General features: G+C 53.7%; 1 protein-coding gene and 1 long non-coding RNA gene across 2 annotated transcripts in view; both read left to right on the top strand.

Annotated features, from left to right (window-relative positions):
* PREX1 (phosphatidylinositol-3,4,5-trisphosphate dependent Rac exchange factor 1) overlaps positions 1 to 18882 on the top strand; it is a 178927-nt gene extending 160045 nt beyond the window's left edge. The window contains exons 27-40 of the mRNA XM_018057997.1: positions 290 to 378; positions 1809 to 1891; positions 2052 to 2142; positions 4017 to 4145; positions 5750 to 5791; positions 7195 to 7412; positions 9256 to 9355; positions 11418 to 11561; positions 11657 to 11771; positions 13204 to 13270; positions 14277 to 14449; positions 15008 to 15110; positions 15362 to 15429; positions 17165 to 18882. Of these exons, the coding sequence (XP_017913486.1) occupies positions 290 to 378; positions 1809 to 1891; positions 2052 to 2142; positions 4017 to 4145; positions 5750 to 5791; positions 7195 to 7412; positions 9256 to 9355; positions 11418 to 11561; positions 11657 to 11771; positions 13204 to 13270; positions 14277 to 14449; positions 15008 to 15110; positions 15362 to 15429; positions 17165 to 17207 (1465 nt within the window). The 3' untranslated portion in view covers positions 17208 to 18882. The remainder of the gene's footprint in view (positions 1 to 289; positions 379 to 1808; positions 1892 to 2051; positions 2143 to 4016; positions 4146 to 5749; positions 5792 to 7194; positions 7413 to 9255; positions 9356 to 11417; positions 11562 to 11656; positions 11772 to 13203; positions 13271 to 14276; positions 14450 to 15007; positions 15111 to 15361; positions 15430 to 17164) is intronic.
* LOC102187783 lies at positions 22674 to 27053 on the top strand. Its single transcript, XR_310505.3, has 3 exons — positions 22674 to 22706; positions 25991 to 26046; positions 26962 to 27053. It is a non-coding gene; the product is annotated as an uncharacterized LOC102187783 (long non-coding RNA).

The following is a 27312-nucleotide window of genomic DNA, read 5'->3' as shown; positions in this document are numbered from 1 at the left end:
AGTGACGGTAATTACACCCGAATGAAGATGAGTCACTGTCCACCTGCCATCTCTGTGTTTCTATACTGAGGCCTAGAGAGGTTCCTCCAGGGTGGGACCTAGCGATCCCACTGGGACAACCTTCCCCATCTCTGGCACTGGTGCTTGGCCAACAGTGCTCTCTCTGGGCCTGTCATCTACCCAAGGGTTTTGTCTACACTCCAGAAAGTGGGTTCCGGATGCTGGGACCAGAGGCTGTGAGCGGGGAGGCAGAGGGCTGACTCACACCTTCCTCTCTGCCACTCTGCAGTGAGTGTAACAGCAATCGGGACTCCGTTCTGTCCTACACCAGTGTGAGAAGTAACAGCTCTTACCTGGGCAGCGACGAGATGGGCTCCGGTGAGTGCCAGGGCTGAGGGGGTCCCCTGGCGAGATCGTGCTGTTTGTTTTTATTTTGGTACACTTTCCTACATGTTCTCTTGTTTTCTGTTGCTTTGCATGGTTTGGTAATGGTTTTCCTTCACTCATTTTGCGTGTGTTTATGGCACACCTGTTATGTGCTGGGACCACAGCCGTGCATTTTGAAAAGACAGGCCCTTGTAGAGCTCATGTTCTCTGTGAATGTCGTGGACACAGAACATAGAAACACTCCTGATCCAGTTACCAGGTGGGATGAGGTCCCCCGCAGTGCTAAAATAGGACAACCTGATGGTTTCCAGGAATGACATGTGCTCAAACCCAAAATTCACATAACACAAAAGAAGTACCTGAAAATCAGTCAGAATCTCAGCCTCTCCCGCAGAAATGACCATTGAGGATATTTGGGGATCACTGGTGAACATGTATTTCTGCACAGAGGTGGAGAAATGTGAGTGGATGGCTGGAGGGACAGACAGACATAAATAAGAATTTATAAGTTAGGGTGGCTCGTTGGTGAAGAATCTGCCTGCGAATGCAGGAGACACAGGTTCAGTCCCTGGGTCGGGAAGATCCCCTGGGCAAGCCCACTCCGGTATTCTTGCCTGAAAACTCCCATGGACAGGGGAGCCTGGTGGGCTGCAGTCCATGGGGCTGCAAAAGAGCTGGACATGACCGAGCAACTGAGCACATACATTCTACTGCAAGTTACTTGCAACTTTTACCGAAAGACTGAAATTTGTTTTAATCTCCATGGATTTCAGCCTTTAACGTTTTTATTTTGTGAATGGGATAGACAGTCACATGGCTCATAATTCGAAAGGTGTGAGTGGGAGAGGGTGGGTGGTGACCAGCCTCCCCACCATCCTTGCTCCCCGGCCTCCTGGTTCCCAGGCTCCCGCTGCCACTGCTGTCGGGTGTGCCCTTCCAGAGGTGTCTGTGCATAAAAATTTAATTTTAATTATACTTCACTTTGGCAGAAGAAAAAGAAGCTCAGGAAATATCACAGCTATTTCTGAACTTGGATAAATATTTCATCACAGAAGCTATTCAGCTGCAAAAACTACCCCTGGGGAGGTTTTAGGAAGGCGATTTCAATGAAACGGCTGGGGGATGAATGAGAGATGTGGGCTCTGGTTCCTTCACTCGTTTTCAGAGTGAAAATAGTAACAGTGACTTACAGTTGTGTAATGTTTTAGTTCCTGTAGCCCATTTTGCGGATAAACAAACTGAGGCTCAAAGAGGTCAAGTGATTTGTGCAGCGTCACACAGCTAGGACCTGGATCTGTCAGGCTCCAAGTCTGCTGTGGGTTTTGGAGCTCTGTAGCTACATTGCCTTCTTGTGAGAGAGCCTGGGAAGGTGTGCGATGGGGCAGGAATAGTTGATGGCTGTGGTTTCTTCCTTCTGCCAGGGGATGAGTTGCCCTGTGACATGAGGATCCCATCAGACAAGCAGGACAAGCTTCATGGCTGCCTAGAGCATCTCTTTAACCAGGTAGGCTCTTTGTCCCAACCCTGGCCTGACCTTGTGTTCTTCCCATCACCCCGGGTAAGAACCCGTAAGTCAGGAGCCAGGGCAGGAGCCAGAGGTCACAGGTTCTAGCCACTTGGAGGGCCCTGAGGGCCAAATTAACCCGGGGCTTCCTTTCGCCCAGGTGGACTCCATTCACGCACTCCTCAAGGGGCCAGTCATGAGCAGAGCTTTTGAGGAGACCAAGCATTTCCCCATGGACCACAGCTTACAAGGTGAGCAGAGAAGAGTCCTCAGGCATGGTGAGGAATGCCAGCCCGCATCCATCAGGGACACAGCCTGTGATGTGGCTTGTGTGCTGGATGGGGGCCAGGCTGCCTGGGCCGCACACTGCCCGCTGTACCCTTCACCTGCCGAATGGCTGTGGGCCAGTCCAGGGGCGGTCAGCAAGCTCAGCCCATGGGCTGAATCCAGCCCACAGCCTGTTTTTGTACTGTGAGCTGAGAATGATTTTTTATTTATTGTGAGTCATCAAAACAAAACAAAAGAAAACATGTGATAGGAGCCAAATGCCTGCAAAGCTTAAATCAGTTCCTATCTGACCATTTACAGAAAACGTGTGAGGACCCCTGGGCTGTCCCTGAGCCCTTCCGGGCCTCCTTCTGCCCATGTATAACACAAGGGAAAGGGCTGGAGCACAGTTTGCCAGCCTTCAAAAACCCCTAACCCTCTTCATCATTTTAGACATAGTCACAGACTCTGCCGACATCTTTACAGTTTTTAAACTAGATTCATTTGCTGCCTGTATTGCTATCGATAGATCTTGTCTGAAAAAGTGTCTCCCTTTAAAAAATTTAATTTTGAAAAGAATTTATTAAACTTCCCGTAAGTGGAAAATCATCACAATGTGCCATAAAATAATAAGTCCAGTGGAACCAACCATGAAAACTGGCCTTGTACTGTAGTTAGGCACTGTTGTCTGTCCAGAGCTCTTTGTTGTTTATTCATGAGAGGGGTTAACAAGTTAAAGAAGTGTTAAGGACTTGACGGCACCAAATTGAGACTTTCTTCTCGAAATGATTGAGAGAAAAATAATCAACATGTATGTCTTTCTACCTGCCTTTCTTCTTGTTTACCATTGACCCATCGCCCCCCCACCCTTTATCTACCCATCCATCCATCCACTCTACCCACCCACTGACCCACTACCATCCACTTATCCATTCACCCACCCATCCATTCATCTACCATATGCCCACCCACCCACCCATTCATCCATCTGTCTGCTCATCCATGCATCCATATATCCAGTAAGTAATTTCCAAGAACCAACTTGTGCTCAGCCTTGTGGTGGGCTCTGGGTCTTGTGAGATGAACGAGACACTGCCTCTGACCTCCAGGAATTTCCAGTAGGGTGCAGGAGATAAAGAACCAGTTGCTTCTAAGTGAGGGTCGGAATTGGTGAGGGGTTGGGGTGCCCTAGCAGAGCCCTTCCGACAATCTCAGGGTCATCTCTGCCTGGGATGGACCTCTGAAAGAAGAAATGTCAAACTCAGAGGAGCCGAAACCATAAAATATCTCAGAAACTTGAGACTGTGTAGCAGACACGAGGCCAAAGGAACAGAGGCCTCCGTCAGCCTGTCTGGGGTCAGATTCAAGTCCCATCTTGCTCACTGCCTTGATGAGTCACTTTAGGCAAGCCACTTTCCCCACTCTGTGCCTCGGCTTCCTCCTCTGTGTAGGGAAAAGGTTACGCTAGGTTATAGCTCATGTGCCAGCTTGGTTGTGGCTGTGAGGGGGTGGGACCTGAGGATGCTTCTGTGACTACATTCAGGCTCAGGAGAAGAAAATGCCGAGATTCATTTGTGATTCTGCATTGGATTGGTTGTGCCTGCTAGGAGTCCCATCCTCAGACTAGTAGTGCTGAGATTGAGTAGTGATGTCTGCCACGGGTATAGTACTATCCATTAGCAGCACCCTTACAATCTATTTGCCTTCCCATGGACCAGATGATACCCAAGGCTCTCGCCAGCATCCTTGACCTAAGATTCTGAGCTTTGGAATCTAGCAATGGGACAGAGGCCTTGGTGGCACCATTTCTCAAAGCTCCCTGTCTCTTTTCTGCCCCCCTGTCACTTTCCTGCTCCAGAGTTCAAACAGAAAGAGGAATGCACAATCCGTGGCCGGAACCTGATCCAGATCAGCATTCAGGAGGACCCCTGGAACCTCCCCAATTCCATCAAGACCCTGGTGGACAACATTCAGAGATACGTGGAAGGTCAGTCGGCAGGGAAGGCAGTCACGTGGCGATCTTGCGGCCTCTGGTTCTTAGCGTGGAACATGGGAGGGTCAGCAGTGGGTCCACCTCTGTGCCCATGTCTCTCTAGGCCCAGGGAGAGGACAGAAAGAACCAGTGCCCCTTTCTCAGGGCCCTGGGACAGTACACACGTGGTCAGGGAACTGCTCACCTGGGGTGCCCAGGGGCGCCCTCACAGAATCAGGAGGCTAAGAAGGCCGAGCTTGTTCCTTCCCAGCTTCCAAAGCTGTGGATTTAGTTAGATTTCTATTGTTTATGATCAAGGATACAGGTGTGTGTTGAGGGGAGAGAGGGTCCTTATCAGACTTGGGCCTACAGATAGGTTTGGATGCTCTAGCGTTAAAAAATGTGAATATTTATAATCTGAAAGCCCACATACAAGTCTAGACATCTGGCTATTCTTGAAAAATCAGACGATCAGGCAGTAACAGGCCTGCAGCCCTGCATTCACACTTGCTTGGAGATGAATGGTGGCCTCCATCTTTAGGTTGGGGAGGGGAGCCTTCCAGGCCACATGGACCCTGCCATACCCTGTGGCCCAGGGTCTGCTTCACGCCCCTTATGTTACCTGCCTGGCCCTTAGCAGCATTTGAACCTGAGGCTCCTGGGTTAAAAGGAGCCCAGGCCAGGGAGACATTTAATCAGCATAGCAGGGGGTGCTTGGCCCCAGGCTCATGACCCCAGGAACAGCCCCCTCTGAGTTGGAAGTCTGGGTTGGCCCTGAGCTGTCCTGTTTTCCAAAGCTGTCATTGGTTATTAACATGGACTCCGGAGCCGGACGGCCAGGGCTTGAACCCCAGCTCTCCCACTTATTGGCTGTGTGATCTTGGCAAGTTTCTTGACGTCTCTGTGCCTCAGTCTCTCCACTGTGAAATGGGTTCACAGGCCGCCGTCCCTTATGTGTTGTTGTGAGGAGTGAAGGAGTCAGCACAAATAAGGCGCTTGGTACAGTGCCTGGCATGCAGTAAGTCCTCAATAAGCAGACGCTGGTGCTCCTATCACACCGTCCCTGCATCTTGGGGCCTCCCCAGGACAGAATGTATTACATGAGCCCAGACCCAAAGGCCTTTCAGGTTTTTCTAAGCCCCTTCTGGGCCCAAGAGCCTTTATGTGAAGGAAAGAAACCAGGATGTTAGCCTGTGTCTGGAAGATCTGAGCTTTGTCTGCATGTGGGCAGGGCTTGGCCGTGTAGGGTGGCGTGAATACGTACCTTAGGATGCGTGTGAACTTATGTGAGCATCTATACGCATATGTGCCTGAGCTGGTACAAGGCTTGTGCTGGGGCTCTGGCCCAGGAGTTGCAGGGGCTGGTTTCAGTCTTTGTTTGGTGGGTGTATATAAACAATTGGGGTGCAGATAACAGTTGGGGTTTCAACCCCTGGATGTCTGAGGTTTCTGGAATCTACCCAACACTCATTCAAAGCTTCCTGAACCTGGCTGTCTGTACCCTGAGCTTCACAGGAAAGAGGGGCAGAGCACGTGGGCCGGGGTCAGGCTTGGCTCTGCTGGCATCTTCTGCTTACTCCACTTAGCGCATCTCCCTTCTCTGTCCCTTCTCCTTCCAGATGGAAAGAACCAGCTGCTCCTGGCCTTGCTGAAGTGCACAGGTGAGAGCTTTGAAAGGGCAACGGTCTGCAAGGTGCATATGCTGGGTATATCCAGGAGAGGCTGTCCCAGCAGCTGGCGCTCGTGACTGCAGCCCAGGGAAGGCCTCTCCTGCCGACCAAGGTTGACTTCCGCAGGGTCCTTGGGGCCTGCCTGCGGGGGAGGTAGCCCTGTGGCCTCCAGCGCCTTGAGAACTTCTCGGATCTCATTTCCTCCTCCTGTGTCTAGGGGACAAGTCTCAGGCCCTGGAGCTAGGAGCGCTCTCTCTTGTCACCTCCCAGGCCTGGGCTGATCTCAGTGAGGACCCAGCATACAACAGTGATGATTTCAGAGGCTTCCTGCCGGTGGAGCCCTCAGCCCCAGCCTGGGTCTTCCTGCCCTTACAGATGGTGGGAAGGAAGAGGGGTGATGGATGCCCAGGGGAATCTTGGAGGTGTTCTGTCCCATCCTTCTAGAAATTCTCAGCCATGGGGCAGCTAGAATAGGATCTAGGTAAAAATTGGGCACAGAAAACCTGTTGGCTGTTGCCAGTCATCAACAATAATCCCTTTCAGGGAATTCCCTGGTTCAGTGGTGAGGACGGGGCACTTTCACCGTGAGGGCCCGGGTTTAGCATTTTTTTGGGGGAAGCTAAGATCTCGTAAGCCGAGTGGTGTAGACAAAAGCAAAACAAAAAATCCCTTTCTGAAGATTAAGGGGCCTAAATGACCAATTGCCAGAAATTGGCCAGTTCTGAAAATCACATCACACGCAGGGGCCAAGGAATTGGAGGTGGGGGGAGGGATGACAGGAAGAAGGTATACGTCTCAAAAACAGACACAATGGTGAACTGCCTTCCTTCAAACATGGAGCTTGTTGTCACTGTCATTCTTGGTCAAGGCTGAGACATTTCCTAATAAATAAAGAAACAGCTGAAGGTAGGGGTTTGGGGCAAGTGTTAGGGAAATCACAAGTTTGTTTTTTAAAGATTTTTTTTTTTTAACGAGGATCAGTTTTTTTTCTTAAGTTTTTACTAAATTTGTCATAACATTGCTTCTGGTTTATTGGCCGTGAGGCATGTGGGATCTTAGCCCCCCAACCAGGGATCGAACCCCCACCTCCTGCATCAGAAGGTGACGTCTTTACCACTGGACCACCAAAGCAGCCCCTGTTTTATTTTATTTTATTTTTAATAGGCAGATGGGTCATTGAGAGAGTTGAGTTTTGCCGCAGATCGGCTTGCTTTTGGAGAGTCAGTTTTTAATGGAGTTGGCTTTTGGTGCCAGGGGATGAAGAGAATTTTGGCAAGTTGGGCCCAGATGGGTGGTCCGGTTAGGGGAGAGGGGGCTAGTTCGGGGTTTCGGGGTGCCAGCCTGCTGATGGCCCCGCGTGGCCCCTCCGCCCCCTCCGCCCCCTCCGCCTGCAGACACAGAGCTGCAGCTGCGGCGGGACGGCATCTTCTGCCAGGCCCTGGTGGCCGCCGTGTGCGCCTTCTCCGAGCAGCTGCTGGCAGCCCTGAGCTACCGCTACAACAACAACGGCGAGTACGAGGAGAGCAGCCGGGACGCCAGCCGCAAGTGGCTGGAGCAGGTGGCGGCCACAGGCGTCCTGCTGCACTGCCAGTCCCTGCTCTCGCCGGCCATGGTGAGTGGGGCCGGGGGAGGGCTCGCTCCGCCGTCATGCTCCTAGTTCATTCATTCAGCAGCGGCTCGCTGAGAACCTGCGGGGTGCCCCTGTTCTAGGCACCGGGGACCCGGCGCTGGACATAGCACCACATTCTTACACTCAGGAATCTTATATCCTGATTTTGGGGAGATCAAAATAAGTAGCCGAGGACACAGATGGTGTAGACCTCTGGTTCTCACAGGGCAGTTCTGCCCCCAGGGGACACGTGGCAATGTCTGGAGACATTTTCGGTTGACGAGGAGGAGGTACTGGTGTCTGGTGCGTAGAGGCCTGGGGCGGGGCTGCTCCTCCAGGGTGCTCAGCCACCCCAGCCCTCAGCCGAGAATTATCTAGGCCCCAGGTGTCAGTCGTGCTGCAGTTGAGAAACCCTCATGTATAGCGATAAGGGGGAAGGAGAAACATTAAGCAGAGGAGGGGGCAGGAAGGTCTGTGGGCAGTGGCAGTTGAAAGTGTGATAAGGTGGCCACCGGGAGCCTCACGAAGAAGGTGACCTCTGACCCAAGAACCAAAAGAGGGGAGGGGATGAACCATCGGACCCTGGGGAGGAGCCCTCCAGGCAGAGAAGACAGCAGGTGCAAAGGCCCTGAGGCTGGAGCAGGCACACAGTGTTTGAGAAACAGCAAAGTTCCCAGCATGGCTGGAACAGTGAGCCCAGGGAGGGGCGGCAAGTCCTGAGAACCCACCGGGGTCTGACTGTGAGGGTCTCGCAGGCTCTTCTAGGACTTTGGCTGTTCCTTTGAGTGGGTGGCAGCCAGGGGAGGGTTTTGAGCAGAGGAGGGACAGGATCTCACTTTGGCACTTAAAGGATCACCTGGGGCTGCGGGGTGGGGAAGAGTGTGGAGGGGTAAGGGCAGAGGCTGGGAGACCCGTGAGCAGACTTTTGTGATGATCCAGGGAAACTTCCTTGGTGCAAAAAGCTTCTGGTTTAGTCTTTGCAGTAGCCCCAAGGCAGTATACCCGCTTTTTAAGGATGAGAACACTAAGGCCCAGGGAGCGGGTGTGAACTGTGGGAGCCCGATGCTAAGCCCAGTTCCCCCAGCTGATCTGCTTTCTCTGCACCTTCTCTTTTATCCCTCGTTGCTCTGCTTGTTCACTCTCGGGGCTCAGTATCAGGGTGGGTCCTTCTACCAGCCTCCGGGGGTGAGGGCAGAGCCAGTGACTCAGCATTGTTGGGTAGTGGTACCTAGAGCCGATGCCCCCCAGGAGTAAAAACCTGCTCTGTGGTATTTCTTCCTACACCCGCACGCCCAGGCTGGAGCTCCCCTGGCTTCTGTAGCTCTGTGCCTCCTAGACATTTTCCCAGGTGGGAGGAGAAGTCACAACTGCAGGCCGGTTGGGAAAGCGTGGCCTTGGTGTTCCCTCTGCTGGCCGATGCTGCAGACGGGCGCCCGCCTGATGGCAGATCCCTTCTCACTTGATTTCTGGATGTGAACACCCAGTCCTCACTTCCTTCCTCTTAGATGAGGTCACTGGGACCCCATGTGTTAATTTACCAGTCGTCAAGACATGCAGGCTCTGAACTGGGTGCTGGGTTGGAACGGTTCAGTGGGATTGGTGGGAGGGCTCAGGAAAGAGGGCCACCTGGCACGTTAGGGCAGAGGTGGGCTCTGACCTGGAAGAGGTGGGACAGGCCTGGAGTGAACGTGATCTCCTGTCCAGCCCTGGAGAGCCCCGCACAGGACCTCCTGCCTGGAAGGGCCACAGCCTGGTGTGTCAACCGGAGTTGAATCGCAGCATCTTGAAATAAAACCCGGGGCAGGGGTGGGGTCTGAAACTCCTCCACCCTGTCTTCCTCCTGCAGAAGGAGGAACGGACCATGCTGGAGGACATCTGGGTGACCCTCTCGGAGCTGGACAACGTCACCTTCTCCTTCAAGCAGCTGGATGAGAACTGTGTGGCCAGTGAGTGATTCCTCCTACCCCCACTGAGAGAGTCTGGGTTCCGGGGTAGAAGGGACTGCTCTAGGGTCACCCTGCTCCTCCCTCTGCCACCAGGCCAGCTGCCTAAGGTTGACCTGGGACCCAATGCTTTCAAACTGCCTGCTCCCATCATATGTGGAAGAAGGGGGTCTCATTTCATATAAACCCAGCCATCTCCAACAGCACTTAAGAGGGAAAAATAGCCAGTACCCAGTTCTTAATGAAAACTCCCAGAGATACCCTTCTTTGGAATGAAGATGTGTTAAGATTTTCTAAGAACTTAACACCATAATTTTCTTCTTTCCTTTCATTCTCCCTCCCTCCCCCCATCTTTCTGTGTGCCCACCCACTCATCCATTTATTGATCTACTCATCCATCCACCCGTCTATCCATCCATGTATTCATTCACTCACCCATCCCTCTACCCATTTACCCCATCTGTCCACCATCCATCCACCCCCCCCATCCATCTATTCACATCACTGTAATAACGAGCACATCCTGTGTGTCAGGCTCAGTTTTAGGTTCTGGGGCTGCAGTGGAGAGAGACGTGGCCGTGGTTTCTGCCCTCCTGGATCTCACAGTCTTGCCCAGTCCCAGCCCTGACGGCACTGGGATCAGCCAGGGAGCTTTTCTGATACTGAGGCTTGGTCCTACTCCTAGCTCTGGCAATTCAGATTCAGTCGGTGGGATGAATCCTGGACATTGGGATTCTAGATAGGTTTTCCAGAAGACTTAAATGTACAGCCAGGACTGAGAACCACTGGGCTCAGTTCCAGAGTCATGGTTCTCTGTGATCCCTGGACCAGCACCTGGAGGATTGTTGGAAAAACTAATTCTGGGCCCCGTCCAGGACTTTCTGAATCCAAAGCTGGAAGCAGAGCCTAGAAATCTGTGTTAATAAGTTCTCCTGGTGATTTTGAAGCATGCTAGTTTGAAGACCTGGACACAAATTGGAGCCAACTCTGGGACCTAGTGGAGGACAGAGGAGCCTGGTGTGGGGTCACAGGGAGGTGGACATGACTTAGCAACTGAACGCAGCAGCAAGATTTGAGAACCACTGGTCCTTTTCGTTGTTGTTGTTGTTTTTCTATCACCTCACTGAGGAGCCTATTTAGACAATTTTTTGCTGATCGCCACACACCCCCATGGGGCTTCCCTGGTGGCTCAGACAGTAAAGAGTCTGCCTGCAAGTGTGGGAGACCCAGGTTCGATCCCTGGGTCAGGAAGATCCCCTGGAGAAAGAAATAGCAACCGACTCTAGTAGTCTTGCCTGGAAAATCCCATGGATGGAGGAGCCTGGCAGGCTATAGTCCACAGAGTCGCAAAGAGTTGGACATGACTGAGCGACTTCACTCACACACCCCCATGAAGTTTCAGTATGATGGATATACTATATATCCGTTTAGGTATTGTATGTCTGTCTGTGCTTTATACATGAAAATGGTACATTTTTTTTGCTTTCCCCATAAGAACCAGTTTTCACCTCCTTAGAGGCAATAGCACGCTGTTGAGAATATGTGGACTGGAGCCTAGTTGGACAGTGAGTTTCATTTCAGGTGCCTGTTGGAATTGGTTGACAGTGGCTGCCTGTCTAGAGGCCAAGTTGGGCTCAGAGAGAATCACCTTGATTAGTGACGTCTGCCACGGGCACGGGATGGGGTGCCAGTGCCACCCAGCCGTGTGTTCTTCCCTATGGGTGTAAGCAAGATGCAGGTGCTGTTTGAAGGCAGCTTCTGCCCGGTGGAGGCTACCAGGCGAGGTTGCAAGGAGCCTTGGTGAGGCTCTGAAGACAAACGTGGACGACTCCCCAGCTGGACAGAATCAGTGTCAGGCCTCAGAACTAAGCAGTGGAAACAGACCTGTTGAGGGAGGGGGGAAAGGAAGGTCAGAGGCTGCTCCTCTGAGCGTGGGGTGATGGGGCTGTCTCAGGCACCCCTGGACGGGAGGGCAGGGAGGCCTGTAGCCGCGGCTCTGGGGTCTGAAGGAGGGTCTGAAGCTGCCCCCACAGCTGTGTCCCTGGCCCACCATGTCCCCCCACAGACACCAACGTCTTCTACCACATCGAGGGCAGCCGGCAGGCGCTGAAGGTGGTCCTCTACCTGGACAGCTACCACTTCTCCAAGCTGCCCTCCCGCCTGGAGAGCGGGGCCAGCCTGAGGCTGCACACTGTCCTCTTCACGAAAGGTGAGCTGCAGAGCTGGGCTGTGGGGGCCCCACAGGGGAACGGCTGTGCCCGCTGGGAGCCAAGTGCCTGCCTCACCCATCTTCTCCCTTCACAGCTCTGGAGAATGTGGAGGTCTCGCTTCCTCCAGGCAGCCAGGCTGTGGAAGATTTGCAGCAGGAGATCAACGCCCAGTCTCTGGAGAAGGTTCAGCAGTATTACCGCAAACTCAGGTGCCTGCGTGGGCCTCATGTTGGGGCCAGGATCCTGGACACTGTCATCTGGAGGGGGCCTTTGCGTGGAAGGCACCAGAGAGCCCCCAGTGCCCGGGCGGGCAAAGTGTCGTTTCTTGAGCACCTGCTGTGTGTCAGTCCCTCTGCCTACAAGAGCTCCTCAGATTCTCACAGAAGTTACCTTTCTAACCCATTTTACAGATGAGGGAAACTGAGGCCCAGGGGATGCAGCTAGACAGTGGCTGAGCTGAGCTTTGACCTGGGTCTGCTTGGCTTCATAGAAGGTCCTGCCAGCTGGGAGGAGATGCCTGTTTCATTCTGCATGGGGGAGGGAGCCGTGACGGGGCCCCTAGGATCCTTGAGCCTGTGAGTGAGGGGTGTAACCCCAGGGCCTTGGTCCTGCTCAGAGGAGACCCCCCCCAAGGAGGAGAGTAGGGGCCACACTCACCAGGAGGAGGCCTTGGGCCCAAGGAAGGAGCTCCATTCCTGCCACCCCGACTCTGGCCCCTTCCTCCTCCTGCCTCACCTTCTCCCACCATGAAGAAGGTGGGCTAAGAAACAGGACACCAGGGTGTCAGGGTGTGGTAAGGGGGCCTAGCCCAGCTTTACCATTTGGAAATGGGAGAATGATACTTTCATTTGTCTGTGCAGGGAGAACATTCACCTCTGTTATTACATCTGGCATCTCTTTGGATCGATCAATGCCATCGGTCTGTTCTCTGCCGTTTGCTGAATATTTAAAATATGGTCTCTGTGATCTGCATTCATCCCTTTCTTTAGCACTTGTCAGTTGAAACCTTCCGTGGGCCGGGCTCTGTTCTGGGTGCTTGCTTAGGAGTCAGCAGTGACAAGAAAGCCTGTTCTTGATGGAGTATAGATTCTAGAGCAGCCATGGCCCCTGGACCCACCACCCCGTTTTGCCAATAAATCTTATTAGCACGCAGCCATGTTCATCCGTGTATGTATCGTCTGTGGCTGCTTTTGTGCTGCAGCAGCAGAGCTGCGTAGCATCTCTAGAGAGACAGGCTGGTCCACACAGCTGAAAATGTCAACTGTTCGGGCCTCTACAGAAAAAGTTGGCTGAGTGCTGTTCTAGAAGGGGGGATGAGCAATAAACCAGTAAACAGAGCAGTGTGACGTATCAGGTGATGGTGGTGTCAGAGGAGAGACACACCAGCACGGGAGAGAGCGTGGGGTGCTGATTCAGATGGGCAGTGGGGCGAGGTGGCATTTGAGCACCCTTCCTGCTTCCTCCTGGGCTGTTGGAGGAGCAGATGACTGTGGGCACGGAGAGCTGCGTCAGCCGCTCTCCCTGATTCGTTCTGTTGAGTTGTTGGGAGACAGAGGCTGCGGCCGTGGTGGGGCAGGGGCGGGAGAAGGGGATGGGGTGGTGGGTGTGGCGGCCCCGGCCTCACACTTTCTTCTCTTTCAGGGCATTTTACCTGGAACGGTCTAACCTGCCCACGGACGCCAGCACCACGGCAGTGAAGATAGACCAGGTGTGCCCTCTCTCCCCTCACCTGCCGTGGAATCTGGGCAGGGCCGGGGGTTTGCCTGGTTGGACAGAGACCAGGGTGACACCCAGCCAGAATGCTGGCTGGGACACTGCCTCTGCAGTCCCTTCTCCAGGACGTCTCCTGGGGTCTCCAGCACCCTCCCCATTTTAGAAATTCCAATTTCTTCCTGACCCGCTTTAGAATTCCTTAGATGATGTGTTCTCCCTGGCACCCACTCCTTGCAGCATCGCTCTGGGGCTGGAGCCCCACGCCGAACATGGCCATGCCGTGTTCTTTTTGTTTGTTTCCTATTTGTTGCCAGCATTTAAAAGTCAAAGATTTCCCATAAAACGGAGGCTTCTGGCCTGTCCTGAGCAATGGAAAGATCTGGCTGTTCCAGCCACGCTCCTGTGTGTCACACTTGGCCTTCGAGGGGCTGTGCCCACCCTCCCCCACCCCCTGCCCCACCCCGTCCCCTGCATGCTCCAGGCCTTTCTCCCTCTGCCCAGGCACTATGGGGCCTCAATTTTGACAGTACTATGGGGGCTCCTGGCCTCAGACTGTGAGGCTGGGGTTCCAGGAGAAGGGGTGGGCACGGCCCTTTGGGAGTTTGTGGTCTACTGTGCAGTCTAAAGATGACACAGAAAGCCTTGGCCAGAGTTCTGTGCCTGCACTGGCAATGCCAGACAAGCCGGGGGTGGGGGGGGGCACAGACTGTTCCCGGGGAGGGGCTGCTGTTTGGAGAGGACGGGGAGGGGCGTTGGCTCTTGGCTTCACCTGTGCAGGGGAAGAGAATTACATGGGAGGGTTTGGCCTGAAACATACTGTGAGTGCCGAATGCCAGCTTGTGGGGCAGCCGCAGGGGTCGTGGAAGAGTCCTGGCTTTGTCACTCTGGTGACAGAGTGGGGAAGACACCTGCTGTGATGGAGCTTGATCGGAGGTGAAGGCTGGGGCGGAAGGCGGGGCTGGGGGGCCTCCTCTGACCGTCCGGGCCTGTGCACCTCGCAGCTGATTCGCCCCATCAACGCCCTGGATGAGCTCTGCCGCCTCATGAAGTCCTTGGTCCACCCCAAGTCTGGTGCCGCCGGGAGCCTGGGTGCCGGTCTCATCCCCATCTCCTCCGAACTCTGCTACCGCCTGGGAGCCTGCCAGATCGCCATGTGTGGCACAGGCATGCAGAGGTGCGGAGGGGGCGTGGCTGGACCTCTAGGGGTGGGGCCCAGCGTGGGGGGCGTGGCCAGACCTCTAGGGGTGGGGCCCAGCGTGGGGGGCGTGGCCGGACCTCTAGGGGTGGGGCCCAGCGTGGGGGGCGTGGCCGGGAGGGGGCTGGGCGTGCCCCTGGGGGTTGGGGCCCCGAGGTGGGAGACTGGAGGCCTGCTTCGAAACCTGGTTCTTCCGTTCCCTGTTGAGCCCAGACAAGGCCAGGGCCCACTCTTGGCCTCAGTTTGCCCGCTGTGAGATGGGACCTCAGGGGAAGGTGGTCCTGGGAGAGCTGCCGAGCTTCCCAGCCCCCTGACTCTGGCTGCCGTGACCGAGCGGCTGAGGCGCCTGGTTCTGCTGGAGCATCCTTAGAGCACTGGCAGGAATGGGCGCCCGTCTTGGTTGGGGCCGGGCTGGGCCACTCTCTCGCTTCTGTCCGTTGTCCCTGCGGCTCCGATCGGGGTTTTGGGTGCTGTGGGGGGGCAGGACGTCGCCCAAGTCTCACGTGCTGCCCCCCACCCCTTGCCGCCCCACTGCAGGAGCACCCTGAGCCTCTCCCTGGAGCAGGCGGCCATCCTGGCGCGGAGCCACGGGCTGCTGCCCAAGTGCATCATGCAGGCCACAGACATCATGCGGAAGCAGGTGGGCTGTCTAGGCCCCAGGGCCCCGTCAGGCTGCAGGGGAGGCGCCCAGGCCGGGGGGTGGTGGGCTCACAGCCCGGGTGGGATGAGGGGCCGTCTGGGGATGGGGCTGATGACCGTGTCCCCTCTGGAGGGGCTGCAGATCGTAGCTTCTGGGGATCTCCCAGTCACCCCACCCACACCCATACACCTCCTCAAGCGCCCTGCGCTCCACCAAGAGACAGCTGGGGCCTCACTGTTCTCTCTTCCCAGGGCCCCAGGGTGGAGATTTTGGCCAAAAACCTCCGGGTCAAGGACCAGGTGCCCCAGGGTGCCCCGCGGTGAGTGGCTGTCCCCCCCCCCCCCACCCCCCAACTCCTTCCCTCTGCTCCCTTCCCTGGGGTTGGCCTCACCCCAGACAGACGCCCTGGCATTCGGATGGGTCCTCCCCTCTCATTTATGGGATCCCCTACTTTGGGAAACAACAAATACGACTTAGTCTGTTACCTCCCAGGGCTCCCGCTTTGGCTGGGAAAGTGAGGCCGGGCCCGAGTGAAGCGTGGGGCAATGATCTGCGTGCCCCTCAACTTGCTTGCCCACTGCTGCTTCTCTGCTGCCCTCGGAGCCCTCAGCCCACTGTCCTTCCTGTCCTCATGGCCCCGTCATCCCCGAGTCAGTGTCAGACCTTCTTATAGCCCTGTGCGCAGACCCCTGTCCTAGGAATAATTCATTTTAGTGCGTCTTCTCTCTCCATCCACACTGTCCTGATTTGCTATTGACATCGGCCCACACTTTTTAAATAGCTTTTTATTTTGAAATAGTTTGACCACAAGAAGTTAGAAACATAATACAGAGTTTTCAGGGGTCCTTCATGCAGCAACGCCCACCCTCCTCAGCCAGGATAATGTCTCATGTAACCACAGGACATTGTCAAGACTAGGAAACCGTGTTGGAGCAATACAAGAACTCATTCAGATCTTACATGTGTTCCATTAGCTTTTGCCTACACTCTTGGCCCATGTTGCTTTTAAATACTTTTCAAAATTTATTTCTTTATTTTTTATGTGTTTGGCTGTTCCGGGTCTTAGTTGCCGCGTGCGGAATCCTCATCATGGTAGGCAGGATCTTTAGTGGTGGCGTGCGAGATTCTTAGTTGCGCGTTCCTAGTTGCGGTGTGTGGGATCTAGCTCCCCTACCAGGGACTGAACCTGGGCCCCTGCATTGGGAGTGTGGAGTCCTAGCCACTGGACCACCAGGGAAGTCCCTTAAATGCTTTTCTATGTCACTTCACCTGCTCCAGGCACCATTCCCATCTCCTTACCTATATTGACTCATTTGCTTAAACAACAACTCTGTGAGCAAGGTACTTGTGTTATCTGCCATGGACAGTGGGGACAGTGAGGCCCAGAGAGGTTAAGTGTCTTGTCCGAGGGCACACAGCTAACACACAGAATCAGAGCTGCCCTTCTGAACCCAGACCATCCCCTTCCTGACGCCCTGCGCCTTCCTGCTTCCCTGTCTTGTCTGTCACTGCGGCCACCTCCTGTCTGGTCCCCCTGCTATCCTTCTCACACAGCATATATGCTCTCTCCTGCTTGAAACCTGTTAGTGACTCCTTCTACTTGAGGTGGGGCTCAGAATCCTCCCAGTGCAGAAAGAAACCCAAGGCAGGCCTGCACGTGCTACAGGGAGAAGCCCCCAAGATATATTAAATGAAAAGCTCCAGAGGCAGAGCGCTGGGTCTCCTTGGCCACCATTAGTGTGGAAAAATGCACAGATACCCACACGTGTAATCACACACCCACATGCGTATCGTGACACACAAATGGGTGCATGTGTTTGCGTCTGTATTTGCAAACCCCATGCCAATCTGGAGAGAGCAAGACTGCTGAGGGGCGGGGACTGGCCTGCTGGAGGAGAGTGTGGGCGACCTCAGTAATTTTTTACTCTGCATCTTCTTACACCTGCTGAGTTTTGCTTTCTGGGCATGATTGCACGTTCACATAAATCACATGTTGCGACGATAATAATAACGGGCCATGGCCGCCCCTCATCCTCTTCACCTCCATCCACCAGGCTCTACCGCCTCTGCCAGCCACCGGTGGACGGAGACCTCTAAATGCCGAGGTGCCTGATGCCCGGCTGCATCCTCTGGAGCCGGGGTTTGCAAGGACACAGGGGGCCATGCGGCCTTCTCCAGAGCTGGCCCGAGGCCTCCACTCCACCTGCCTCGAGATCTGCCCAGCCTCCTCCATCACGTCACCTCCTGGGAGGATAAACGGTGCCCTGACTCGCGGATGAACCGGCGATTGGCCCTGGGCCGGCACGTTCTCCACACTTCTGCCAGAAGCCAGAGGGGGTCCTGGGGACCCACAGAACTGATGGGTGCCTCCAGGGCCTGGGCTCCTGTCTGGAAGTTCCCAGGACACGGGAGATGTCAGGGGCGCTACAGCTGGAGGCCCGTGGCTTAGCCTGCACTTTGGAAACCTCTGGTTTCCTTCTAAGTCCACATTCCAGGTGACCACACGTGTCTCTTCCTCACCTTAGCTTCCAGATCCCCCTTTAACCCTGTACTAACCTCTCCAACGGACTCAGAAAAGCCAGACCTCTGCCACGAAAGACAGAGGGACAGGGCACAACACTTATTACCAAGAGGACGGTTGAAAGCCACCCTGGCTTCCTCTATCAACGCCATTAGAACTGGAGCCATCAGCCCAGGGCACAAGATTTGCCCCAATTTTATTTATATGGCGTGAACTCTCTATGGTTTATTTTGGGATTTTTATGTTGTCGTTGGTTGTGTTGAGATTCCCGCTTCCCCCCACCATCCCCCGCCCCCACCCCCCAGGTTGTGTGAGTATATATTTGTGTTTTAAATTTCAAAGAAAGCTATATTGTCTAACAGGGGACCAACATAAAGTAGTATTGACAACTTTTCCCAGTTCTACTAAAAAAAAAAGAAAAAAACTAAATTATTGAAAATTGAAGAAATGTCGGTATTTCATCTTTTTAAGTATTAGGGTCTTAAGATATTGCTTACAGGTATCGACTAGGGCTCCTTTCCCCACCCACCTTCAGTTCTCTAGCCCTTGGCCTGTATTAGGGTGAATGACTTTGTTCTTTGAATGGCTGGCTCCAAGGCTTACAGAGGTGGCTGGGCCAGGCCTGGGGGCTGGAGGGAGCTGAACTATCCACTGAAGAGGCAGTCCCACACCAGTGTCTGTCCTCTGTGGTAGAGGGGCTGCTGGGATACCCTGAGTGGTGGCTTCTGTAATTTATTTTTTAATGTTAATCCAGAGCAAGGCAGCAGCAGGGCATTTGGGACTTCTCAGCCAGCCAGAGAGACCAGAAGCTACCCTGGCCACCTGGGCACAGGAACCTACGCAGGATCTACCCCCTGTCTGGCCCCCTTCCCCACCCTCTCCACCCCTGGAGTTTGTCCCTCCAGCTCCTGTCACCAGCAGAGACATGTCTTTCCAGCCTTGGCTGATGGGTGAGATCAGGTGTAGTTTTCCCTCTGCCCCGCAGGCTTGAAGCCGCATCAACATCTTGGCTCCCTGCATCCCCAGGAGTCGCCTTCCCTCTCTTGCCACCCTGCATCAGATTGCAAGAGGTGAGCTTGTCGCTGGACAGAGGTAGCCTGATACAAATAAGGACCCCCATGGCAGAAAGGGAGAGTGTTCCCTGCGGACAAGGGCGTTGTGCACTGGTTTACTTTACGATGTACAGATCTTCTCATTCAATTCATGATAGATTTTTTTATTATTATTAAAAGTTGGTTTATAATACAAAGATCCTGATCTGTGGTGGGTTCCTTCGGGGCTGACCCTGGTGGCATTGGGGGTGGTTGGGCCTGCACGTGTCATAGGCGGAGTAAGCAACCGCCGTGAAGATGGCGCGGAGGACGGTTCCCTCGGTACCGTGAGTTACCACACTAACCTCAGTTTCCTCCTCTAAAATGAGGGCAGTATGTACATATTCCCTGCAGGGGAGTGGTGAGGACTACCTGAGATCACGGGGTGGGTCTGCATCTCAGATGCGCCAAGAAAATCACTGTCTTTATATATGTGTATTTCGCCTGTGTTTTGGATTCTGAATACTCATTTCAGTGTGATGGTGGGAAAATGGGACTATTTCTCCAGGCATTCCCTTGCCTCCTGCTGGTGTCATGCCAGGACTCCCTGTCTCACGCGTGCCCGAGGATCAGGGTGGTCTGAGGGATGGGCCATCCGTCATCCCAACCTGCAAGGTCCAGTGGGTCCGGAATCCCACGCGAGCAGAGCTCCAAGTGCTCAACACGTGGTTGGCTGGTTCCTGGCCAATCAGAATTCACACTGGCCACACACGGGCCAATCAGAACAGAGCCATGCAGATATGGTACCGCACACTGGGTACTGGGGTCTAGGTCCCAAGGATGTCCGCAGGTTCTCACCGGCCAAGGCCCTGAGCCATCTTTATGAAGCTGCCCAGGCAGAGAAATCTAATCCTCAGGCCTGAATTGTCTTCCCCTATGCCTTTCTCCGTCTCCCTCCCACCTCCCTACCCTGTTCCTTCCCTCCCCATCCCTCTCACGTCCCTCCTTTCCCACACTTTGGAAAACACTGATCTCTATGAAAGGCTTCTTTGAGGGTGCCTTCCTCTTGAAGCCCTCACTCTCATGGGCGTGCTTGGGCCTTCCCTGAGTTCTGCCATTTTGGACCAGAGCCCCTTCTCTTTTTCATCTCCTTTCCTTCCAAACTAGCTCTCAGAGCTTATTCTCTCCAGACCCAGGCTCTGGGTCTCTCCGGGAAAGAGAGCCTCGTGTCTTTCAATTACAGGTTTCGAAAGACTCAATAACGTAATAGATGAGAGTAGATCCTGGTGGGATTTGGGGCACAGGGATGGACTGATTACTTGAATTATCTGAAGCCTGTATTTGGATCCCGGGAAAATCACTCTAAGGGGAGAGCCATCACCTTGATATATATTTGGGGTCAACAGGGAGGATTTGCTGCCTTCCTCCAGGCAGATACTTACAGGAAGCAGAAGTGTCTCCCTGTTCTGCACCCAGAGGGCCTGCAGTGAGATGAGTGAGTTCTCCTGCAGTGATGGACACGGGCAGCTTTGGTTTGGAACTAAGAATTAAGGTCTCTTCAGCCTTGAGCAAGTCACATCCCTTCTCAGACAACAGAGCTGCCTCAGCAAATGGGGTGGAAGCCTGGGGCTGTTTCTTGCTCTGGAAGGCCTTTCTCTGTACAAAGTGGAGCATGAAGGCCTGCTTACAGAGAAGGGGTGTTTTGCAAATGACCAGACGTCTTGAACTGGTGGTGAGCAAGCTGAAACTTGGAAACTGATGTGGTTTTGTTTTTGTTTTCCTGATATTTTGAATTAGACACTCAAGAACCAGCAGCTTTCACTTCCAAATCCTGAATCTGGATTTCTTGTGAAAATTCAGATGCTCTGGTCCCAGTGGCCCTTGCGGGACCATGTGTCCTGCCTGGTCACATGTCACCCGAAGCTGAGGCATGGCCACTGCCTTTGGGCAAAGTCAGCTTTCCATCTCCCACCCGGCCTAGCACACTCCTTTACCTGATTGCTCATCTCTGGGATGGCCCTGCCTGGGCGAGCTTGGCCAGCGCTGGCCTCCTGAATCTCCAGATCTTCGGCTCTGGAGTTGCCATGGCGATGTTGGCTGAGGGAGGAACTGGTGACCAGGAGTGGCTGTGCTGACCAACGGAGCATTGAGAGATGGGCGAGTCCCTGCAGCTGGTGAGTCTGTCAACCCCCCATTCTCTGCTCCCCCGCTTCTCAGTTTATCCACCTGTCAAACGGCGCTGACTTGGATATGGTCCCTTGGTGTGGGCTGTGTTGGGGGCCACTGGGAAAGCCAAAGGTGGTATGGAGTGTTGGCCACTTTGTGATTTTATCTAAATGTAACTGCTTCTCTGTTTACCATTCTCTGCCATCAGTGAAACCCCGAGAGCAGGAGTGACATCCATGCTGTCTGCTCTGTCCCAGGCCTGGCCCAGTGCTGGGTGTCAGTGAACCACTGATAACAACAAAAGAAGGCTCATCACTGTCAGAGCCAGCAACCCATATCCTAGCTGCTTGTGGCCAAAGCACGTGCCCCTGACCACATGCTCGGCACCTGGCCTTGTTCTTGGACTGGGCTGGATTGTTGAGGACAGGGAGGGCCTGGGCTGAGACCTTTGAGGTCAGACATCTTCAGACATCTGTACCTGGCAGGCTGCTGTACTTGCTGAGTGACCATCCCTTAACAAGTCACCATCTCTCTTGGAGCTTCAGTTTCCTTCTCTGAGAAATGGAGATATTTGCGTCCAAATCTAAACTTCCCGGGGATAGACGTAGTACCCCCATCCGTCCAGCAGGTGGCGCCAGGGACCGTGTCCTGTCCAGAACCCCTAGGGCTTGAGTGTTGCCAGCTCTTGCCAGTCTTCCCACCCAAATGCTTGTTCTGGGTGCACACCTTTGGGACGGAGGCAGCAGTGGCTGAGACTGTCTGCAATATGGGTCCTGTCATCTGCCCGTCTGATCTGGGCTTGGCCTGACTTGGTGTGGATATTTTCTCTTTTTCTTGGTCAAACCATTTTTTTCCCCCTTTATTTCTGTCTTTTTCTTGATTATTTTGGTCTCTTTCCCATCAGTTTTCTTTCCTTCCTAGCTTTTTGTTTTTCTTTGTCCCATAATACGTCTGTGAGCTAGACCGTTTGTTTTAATATTCTTTTCTCTTACGTTTTTCCTCCTCTCCCGCCTTTCTTCCCTTGCAACTGGATGTGTGAGAAGGAAGTAAACTGTAAAACAGATGTTCATGAGGGCTGTGATCAGGAACCTGAAATGGTTAATAGCAATGTGCCCTCCTCCATGGCGGGGAGCCCTGACCTGCGTGGAATCGCTGACCAGCAGGTGGCGCTGCGGACCAGGTCGTCCTGGCCAAACCTTGAGGACAAGTGCAAGCGCTTCTCGCTTCAAGTCTGCAGGGCTTTGGAACTGCGAGGAGAGGTGAATCAGAAAGGCTCGCTGAAAGCTGCCCCTCTCTGGGCACTAGTAACACCACCTAGAGGACTGGGAGTGGACAGGAGAGGGCAGCAGGGCCCGAGTTGGGATCCCCCGGCGTGCTGTGTGACCTTGGGCAGAGCCCTGTCCTCTGTGCCTCAGTTCTGTTACCTATTTTTGAGAGAACTCAATTCCTCAGAAAGAACTTCTGCTCTTCTAGTCAGCCTCTCCTAGACTTCTCTGAAGGACCAATAGCAACGTTCAAAATCTCTCACGTGTTGATCTCTCAGCGCCTATTGGTCAGTTTGCGTAAAGGTGCCGTCTCCTATAATTTGCATACCAGCCCTTTAAGATAGGTACTACTGAGGCCTGACTTTACAGAAGACAGGATGGACTCAGATAGTTAAGTGACCTGCCTGCGGTCACACAGCTCGGAAATACTGCTGAATCCAGGGCAGTGGTAGCAACGTCATACGTTTAGCGAGTGGGAAATACAGCGGTCACTGGATTTCACAGGCTCTCTGCCCAGGTGCACCATGGGAGAACCTGGTAGGACCTGGCAGAAGTGGGGTCAGGGGAGTGAAAGGTTGAAGAGGTCTTACTAAGCAAAGGATGGTTGTCGTGAGTAAGTAGAAGGTGCTCGGCTGCCTTCCTGCTGTAGGGGGGCTGCCCCAGGGACTTTGCACCTGTGATTCCCCCAGGCGGCCTCATGCTTTGCCCCCTCATTCAGGCTGCTCGAATGTCACCGCACCCTCCGTTCTTTCCTCTTAGGCTCTCCATTCACCCTTTAAATTTTTCTCACCTGGCCGAAACCTGCCGTGTGTCTATTTGTTCATTTTCTGTCTCCCGCCCTTCAAGGGCAGGGATTCTTGTCCGTCTCATCTAGTAGGGACCCCAGGGCATTGGAGTGTGGTGGGAAGGGCCTTCTAATGACAAAGCAGCCTCCCGAGTCTCTGACGGTCTTCTCCTCTGGACATAAAGCTCCCAGAGGAGGGCATGACTTCAGTGCTGGCCCTAGACTGCCCCCCACTGCGTGTCCCAAAGGCTGGGCCTGTCACCAAGGCGGAGGGAGAGGAGACCCACCTGAGGCCTGGCAGATCGGGAACGGCTACAGACCCTGGTCGCAGCCCTGCCTCGAGCACCTACTGTGTGCCATGGTGCTGGGCTAATAGCACAGAGCCTGGTGCACAGCACTGTGGCACACGCTCAAGCCGTACGTGTTGGCTTGACTGGAATGAATCAGTCTATGAGTGGCTGAGACTGGGAGGACGGCTCAGCCCTATTGGACAAGAATTCTGATCACTAAACCTCATCAGTTCTCATGGTGCCCGGGATTCTTAATCTGATTTTGCAGTTGAGAAAACAGAGGCCAAGAGTGTGACGTGCCCAGCTGGAGTTCATGCAGCCTTAGGGTTTGAACCCGGAGGGAGTGACTCTAGTGCCCCAACTCCTCCAACACCACCAAGGCCTCCTGGGGGAGCTGAACAGGCAGCAGGGGTCTCTGACCTCTCCAGTCTCCCCCCCCGCCTCCTGCCCCCAGCCTCACTGGACTGACGGTCAGCCGCCAGGGCCTTCTTTCTCTTCCTCAAGCTCCCTGGTCTCGTTCCCTGTTCCCACCACAGGAGCTTTGCACTTGCTACTTTCTCTGCCTGGAACCCTCTTCCCACCTGACTCTTCCGTAGCTGCTTCCTTTTCACTGTTTGGGTCTCAGTTGAAACCACCTCCTCGGAGAAGCCTTCCTGATTGAGTAAAAATAGCATCGCTTATGGACTCCCTAACACAGCATGCTGTTTTCCTCTGCTTTGGTACAGATCCCACTCTTTATTTCATTTACTTTTGGGTATTTTTAAACTCATGTATTATGTCTGCTTGCCTGGTGGCTCAGCGGTAAAGAATCTGCCTGCCAATGCAGGAGACCTGGGTTCGATCCCTGGGTCAGGAAGATCCCCCGGAGAAGGGAAATGGCGACCCACTCCAATATTCTTGTCTGGGAATCCCATGGACAGAGGAGCCTGGCGGGCTACAGTCCATGGGGTTGTAAAGAGTCAGACATGACTTAGCAACTAAACAACAACGGCAACAATAAGAAACTGTCTGTCTATGCCAATTAGATTGCAGGTTCTAGGAGGGCAGGGGCCAGGCCTGCCTTACTCACAGCTGTATTGCAGCTTGTAGCATAGCGGCTGGCACATTTTAGGTGCTCTGTCAATCCTTATTGACTTTGGCAGAATCAGTGAATGAAGGAGGATTCCAGTTAATATACATCCCCCCCGCCTCCCATGGGAGGTGCTGATGCTAGTTTCATCCTCCGGTTTGGAGAGCCCACAGTTGCGTCTTTCTGCTGCCTGTAAGTTTGAGGCCTGACCAGTCGCCCTCACCGCCCTCTGCTCTTCCCCTCACTGGGGATTGGCAGCTGTGCTCTCGCCCTCACTGGGGCCTCAGGCCCCTTGCAGGAAACCGGGATGGAGCTGAGTGTTCCCACAGGAATATTCTTCCATCAGGCTGGGTCTGAGTCACTGAGTGCTGGGTCTGGTTTGGCAGGAGGGCATGACAGATGATGCAAAGCCACCTTGGGCTGAGGACACCCACCAGAATGTTTCCCCCCCAGTGCTCTGGCACACAAGAGGTGTGCAGAAACCCATACAACCAGGCCTCATTTCCCTGAGCATTGCTTTATTGCACTTCACAGATACTGTGTGTTTTTCTTTTCACAAATGGAAGGTCTGTGGCAACCCTACATTGCCAGATGATGGTTAGCACTCTTTAGCAATAGAGCATTTTTCAATTAAGGCACGTGCATTTTTTTTAAAAAAAGACACAATCCTATTGCTCACTTAGTAGACCAAAGTATAGTGTAAATACCCTGCAGTACAGGAGACCTGGGTTCGATACCTGGGTTGGGAAGATCCCCTGGAGAAGGGCATGGCAACCCACTCTAGTATTCTTGCCTGGAGACTCCCATGGACAGAGGAGCCTGGCGGGCTACAGTCCATGGGGTCGCATAGAATCAGACAAAACTGAGCGACTAAGCACAGCACAGCATAGTGTAAACACAACGGTTATATACACTGGGAAACCAAAACGTCACGTGACTCACATCATTGTGATGGTCTGGAACCCAACCCACAATAACTCCAAGGTCTGCCTCTATGTGACTCTGTGTTTGGTTCAGCAACTCATTTGGGCTCATCTCTTATCCTCACTAGTATCATTAAAAAAATATTTATTGAGGGCCTACTGAGTGCCAGGCCCTGTTCTAGGCCCACCGTCCCACCAGTGAAGAGTTTGTGGAGTTCGTTTTCTACTGGAAGGACACAGACAAAAAAGCCAATGGACACATGGGTGTGTAGTATATCAGATGGCATAAAGGCCAGTAAGATAAATCATGCAGGAGGGAGGGCAGGGACGGATGTGGGAGCTAATTTAATAAATGCCCAGGGAAGACCTTGCTGGGGCGGACCTTTGAATAGAGATGTGAGGAGCAGAGATAGCTGGTTCCAGGCAGAAGAAACGGCAGGTGTAAAGGTCCAGAGGTGGGAACTCTCCTCCTGGTGAGTTGCGGGAGGAGTGAGAAGGCCACTGGGCAGGGAGGCTGGTGGGGAGGATGTTGACGCCAGAGTGGGCAGGGACCAGGGCACGTAGCGGGCTGGTGGATTTGGGGATTACAGCTAGGACCAGGAGAGCACTGGAGAGCTTTGGGCAAAGGACAGGCAGGTTTCTCACATGAAAAGAGCCATCACAGCTCCCTGCGTTCCAGGCCTGCTTTCAAAAGTAAATCCAGAGTACTCTCCGGAACGGAAGTGGGATTCTAACATTTGTTTCTAAATATGCTGTGCTTTTCCTATTGTGTTTCATGAAATATGTAGCATTACGATGACATATAATTATTTCTCTGTCTATTCTCTGCAGCCGCCTCGCTGATGAACTCCAAGGCAGGGGAGTTCATGGGCTTTCCTGGAGACAAGGTACTGACTAATGGGGGAACTGCAGGCACTCAGGCTGGTGGTGGAGGTCGGGAAGGGAAACTCTCTCTTGGAGTCCTGAGGTTACAATCATGTGGTACCAGCAGTCTGGGAAAGACGTGGATCTCCTCCTTAGAGGTAAAGAAATTAGTAAGAGACGCCATTCTAAACACTTGATGTACGTCACTCACATCTTCCCAGCATCTCCCTTGGCCTTTATCCTGCTATAAGGGCCGTAACTCATGCACCTGGATCTCAGGCTGCTGAGCCTGCAGCCCATACTGGGGCCACCTCCCCACTGCCCTCCTTCCTGCAGTCTATCTGCGGGGGCCCCATGCTTAGCTCAGGGGGTGAATTAAGGAGTTTGGGCTGTCTTCCGGGCTGTGTGATCTATGCAGTTCCGTAGGGATCTGTGCTCAGAAGAGCTCGTGATTAGCTTAAGGCTCTGCTGTCATAGCCTTCAAATTTGTAATAATTTAAATAAAGGGCTCTACATTTTTATTCTGCAGTGGGCCCTACAGATTATGAAGGTGGTTTTGCTACCTTGCCATCATACTAGCCAACCTTAGGATCCAGCCCGTTTGCTTTGATTGGTGGATGTTAACTCACGTCTGACCAATGAGATGCAAGCATTGTGCTCTGGGGCCTTCTGGGAAAACCTTTTCTCCCTGGAAAGAGAGGGTGTCCTGCAGAGTGTTATTTTCTCTCTGTGGCCCTTGCCTTCCTTTGAATTTTGAGCACTTGGATACTCCTGTCCACACCTCCTGCTACTACCCTGATCCAGATAATTCGTTTACTGCAAACATCCCGGGCTTCTCACTAGTCTCCCAGTTCCCACGCTCCCCCTACAACCCCTCCCCACAACTGTAGTCGGAGAAATCCTATCAGATCCGTCAGGTCCTGTCCCTTCTCTCTCAGACCCTCCAGGAACTTCTCACCCCTCTCTGAGTGAAAGCCCAAGACCTCACACCCCCTGCAAGGCCGCTGTAGATCCTGCCCTGCCTCTCTTTCCATCTTCACTCTGCCCCTGCCGCTCTGGCCTCAGTGCTCTACAGGGAGGAATGAGCTGTTTGCACGAGCTGGGCCTTTGCAGAGCTCTTCCCCGGGAATCCCCATGGCTCCCGCCCCTGCTCATTCGGATCCCCTCCACGAATCAGGCCGAGCCTAGCAGAGCCGAACAGGGAGCCTGAGCTGGGACCCCGATGACTCAGCGGAGTCCCTGCCAGCCATGGCCCTCTTGCTCCAGGATTCTCCTTGATTGGAGGTAAG

The sequence above is a fragment of the Capra hircus genome, chromosome 13 (assembly GCF_001704415.2).
Source record: "Capra hircus breed San Clemente chromosome 13, ASM170441v1, whole genome shotgun sequence".
Classification (NCBI taxonomy): domain Eukaryota; kingdom Metazoa; phylum Chordata; class Mammalia; order Artiodactyla; family Bovidae; genus Capra; species Capra hircus.
Note: the sequence above shows the minus strand (reverse complement) of the source record. Positions and strands in the feature narration are given on the sequence as shown.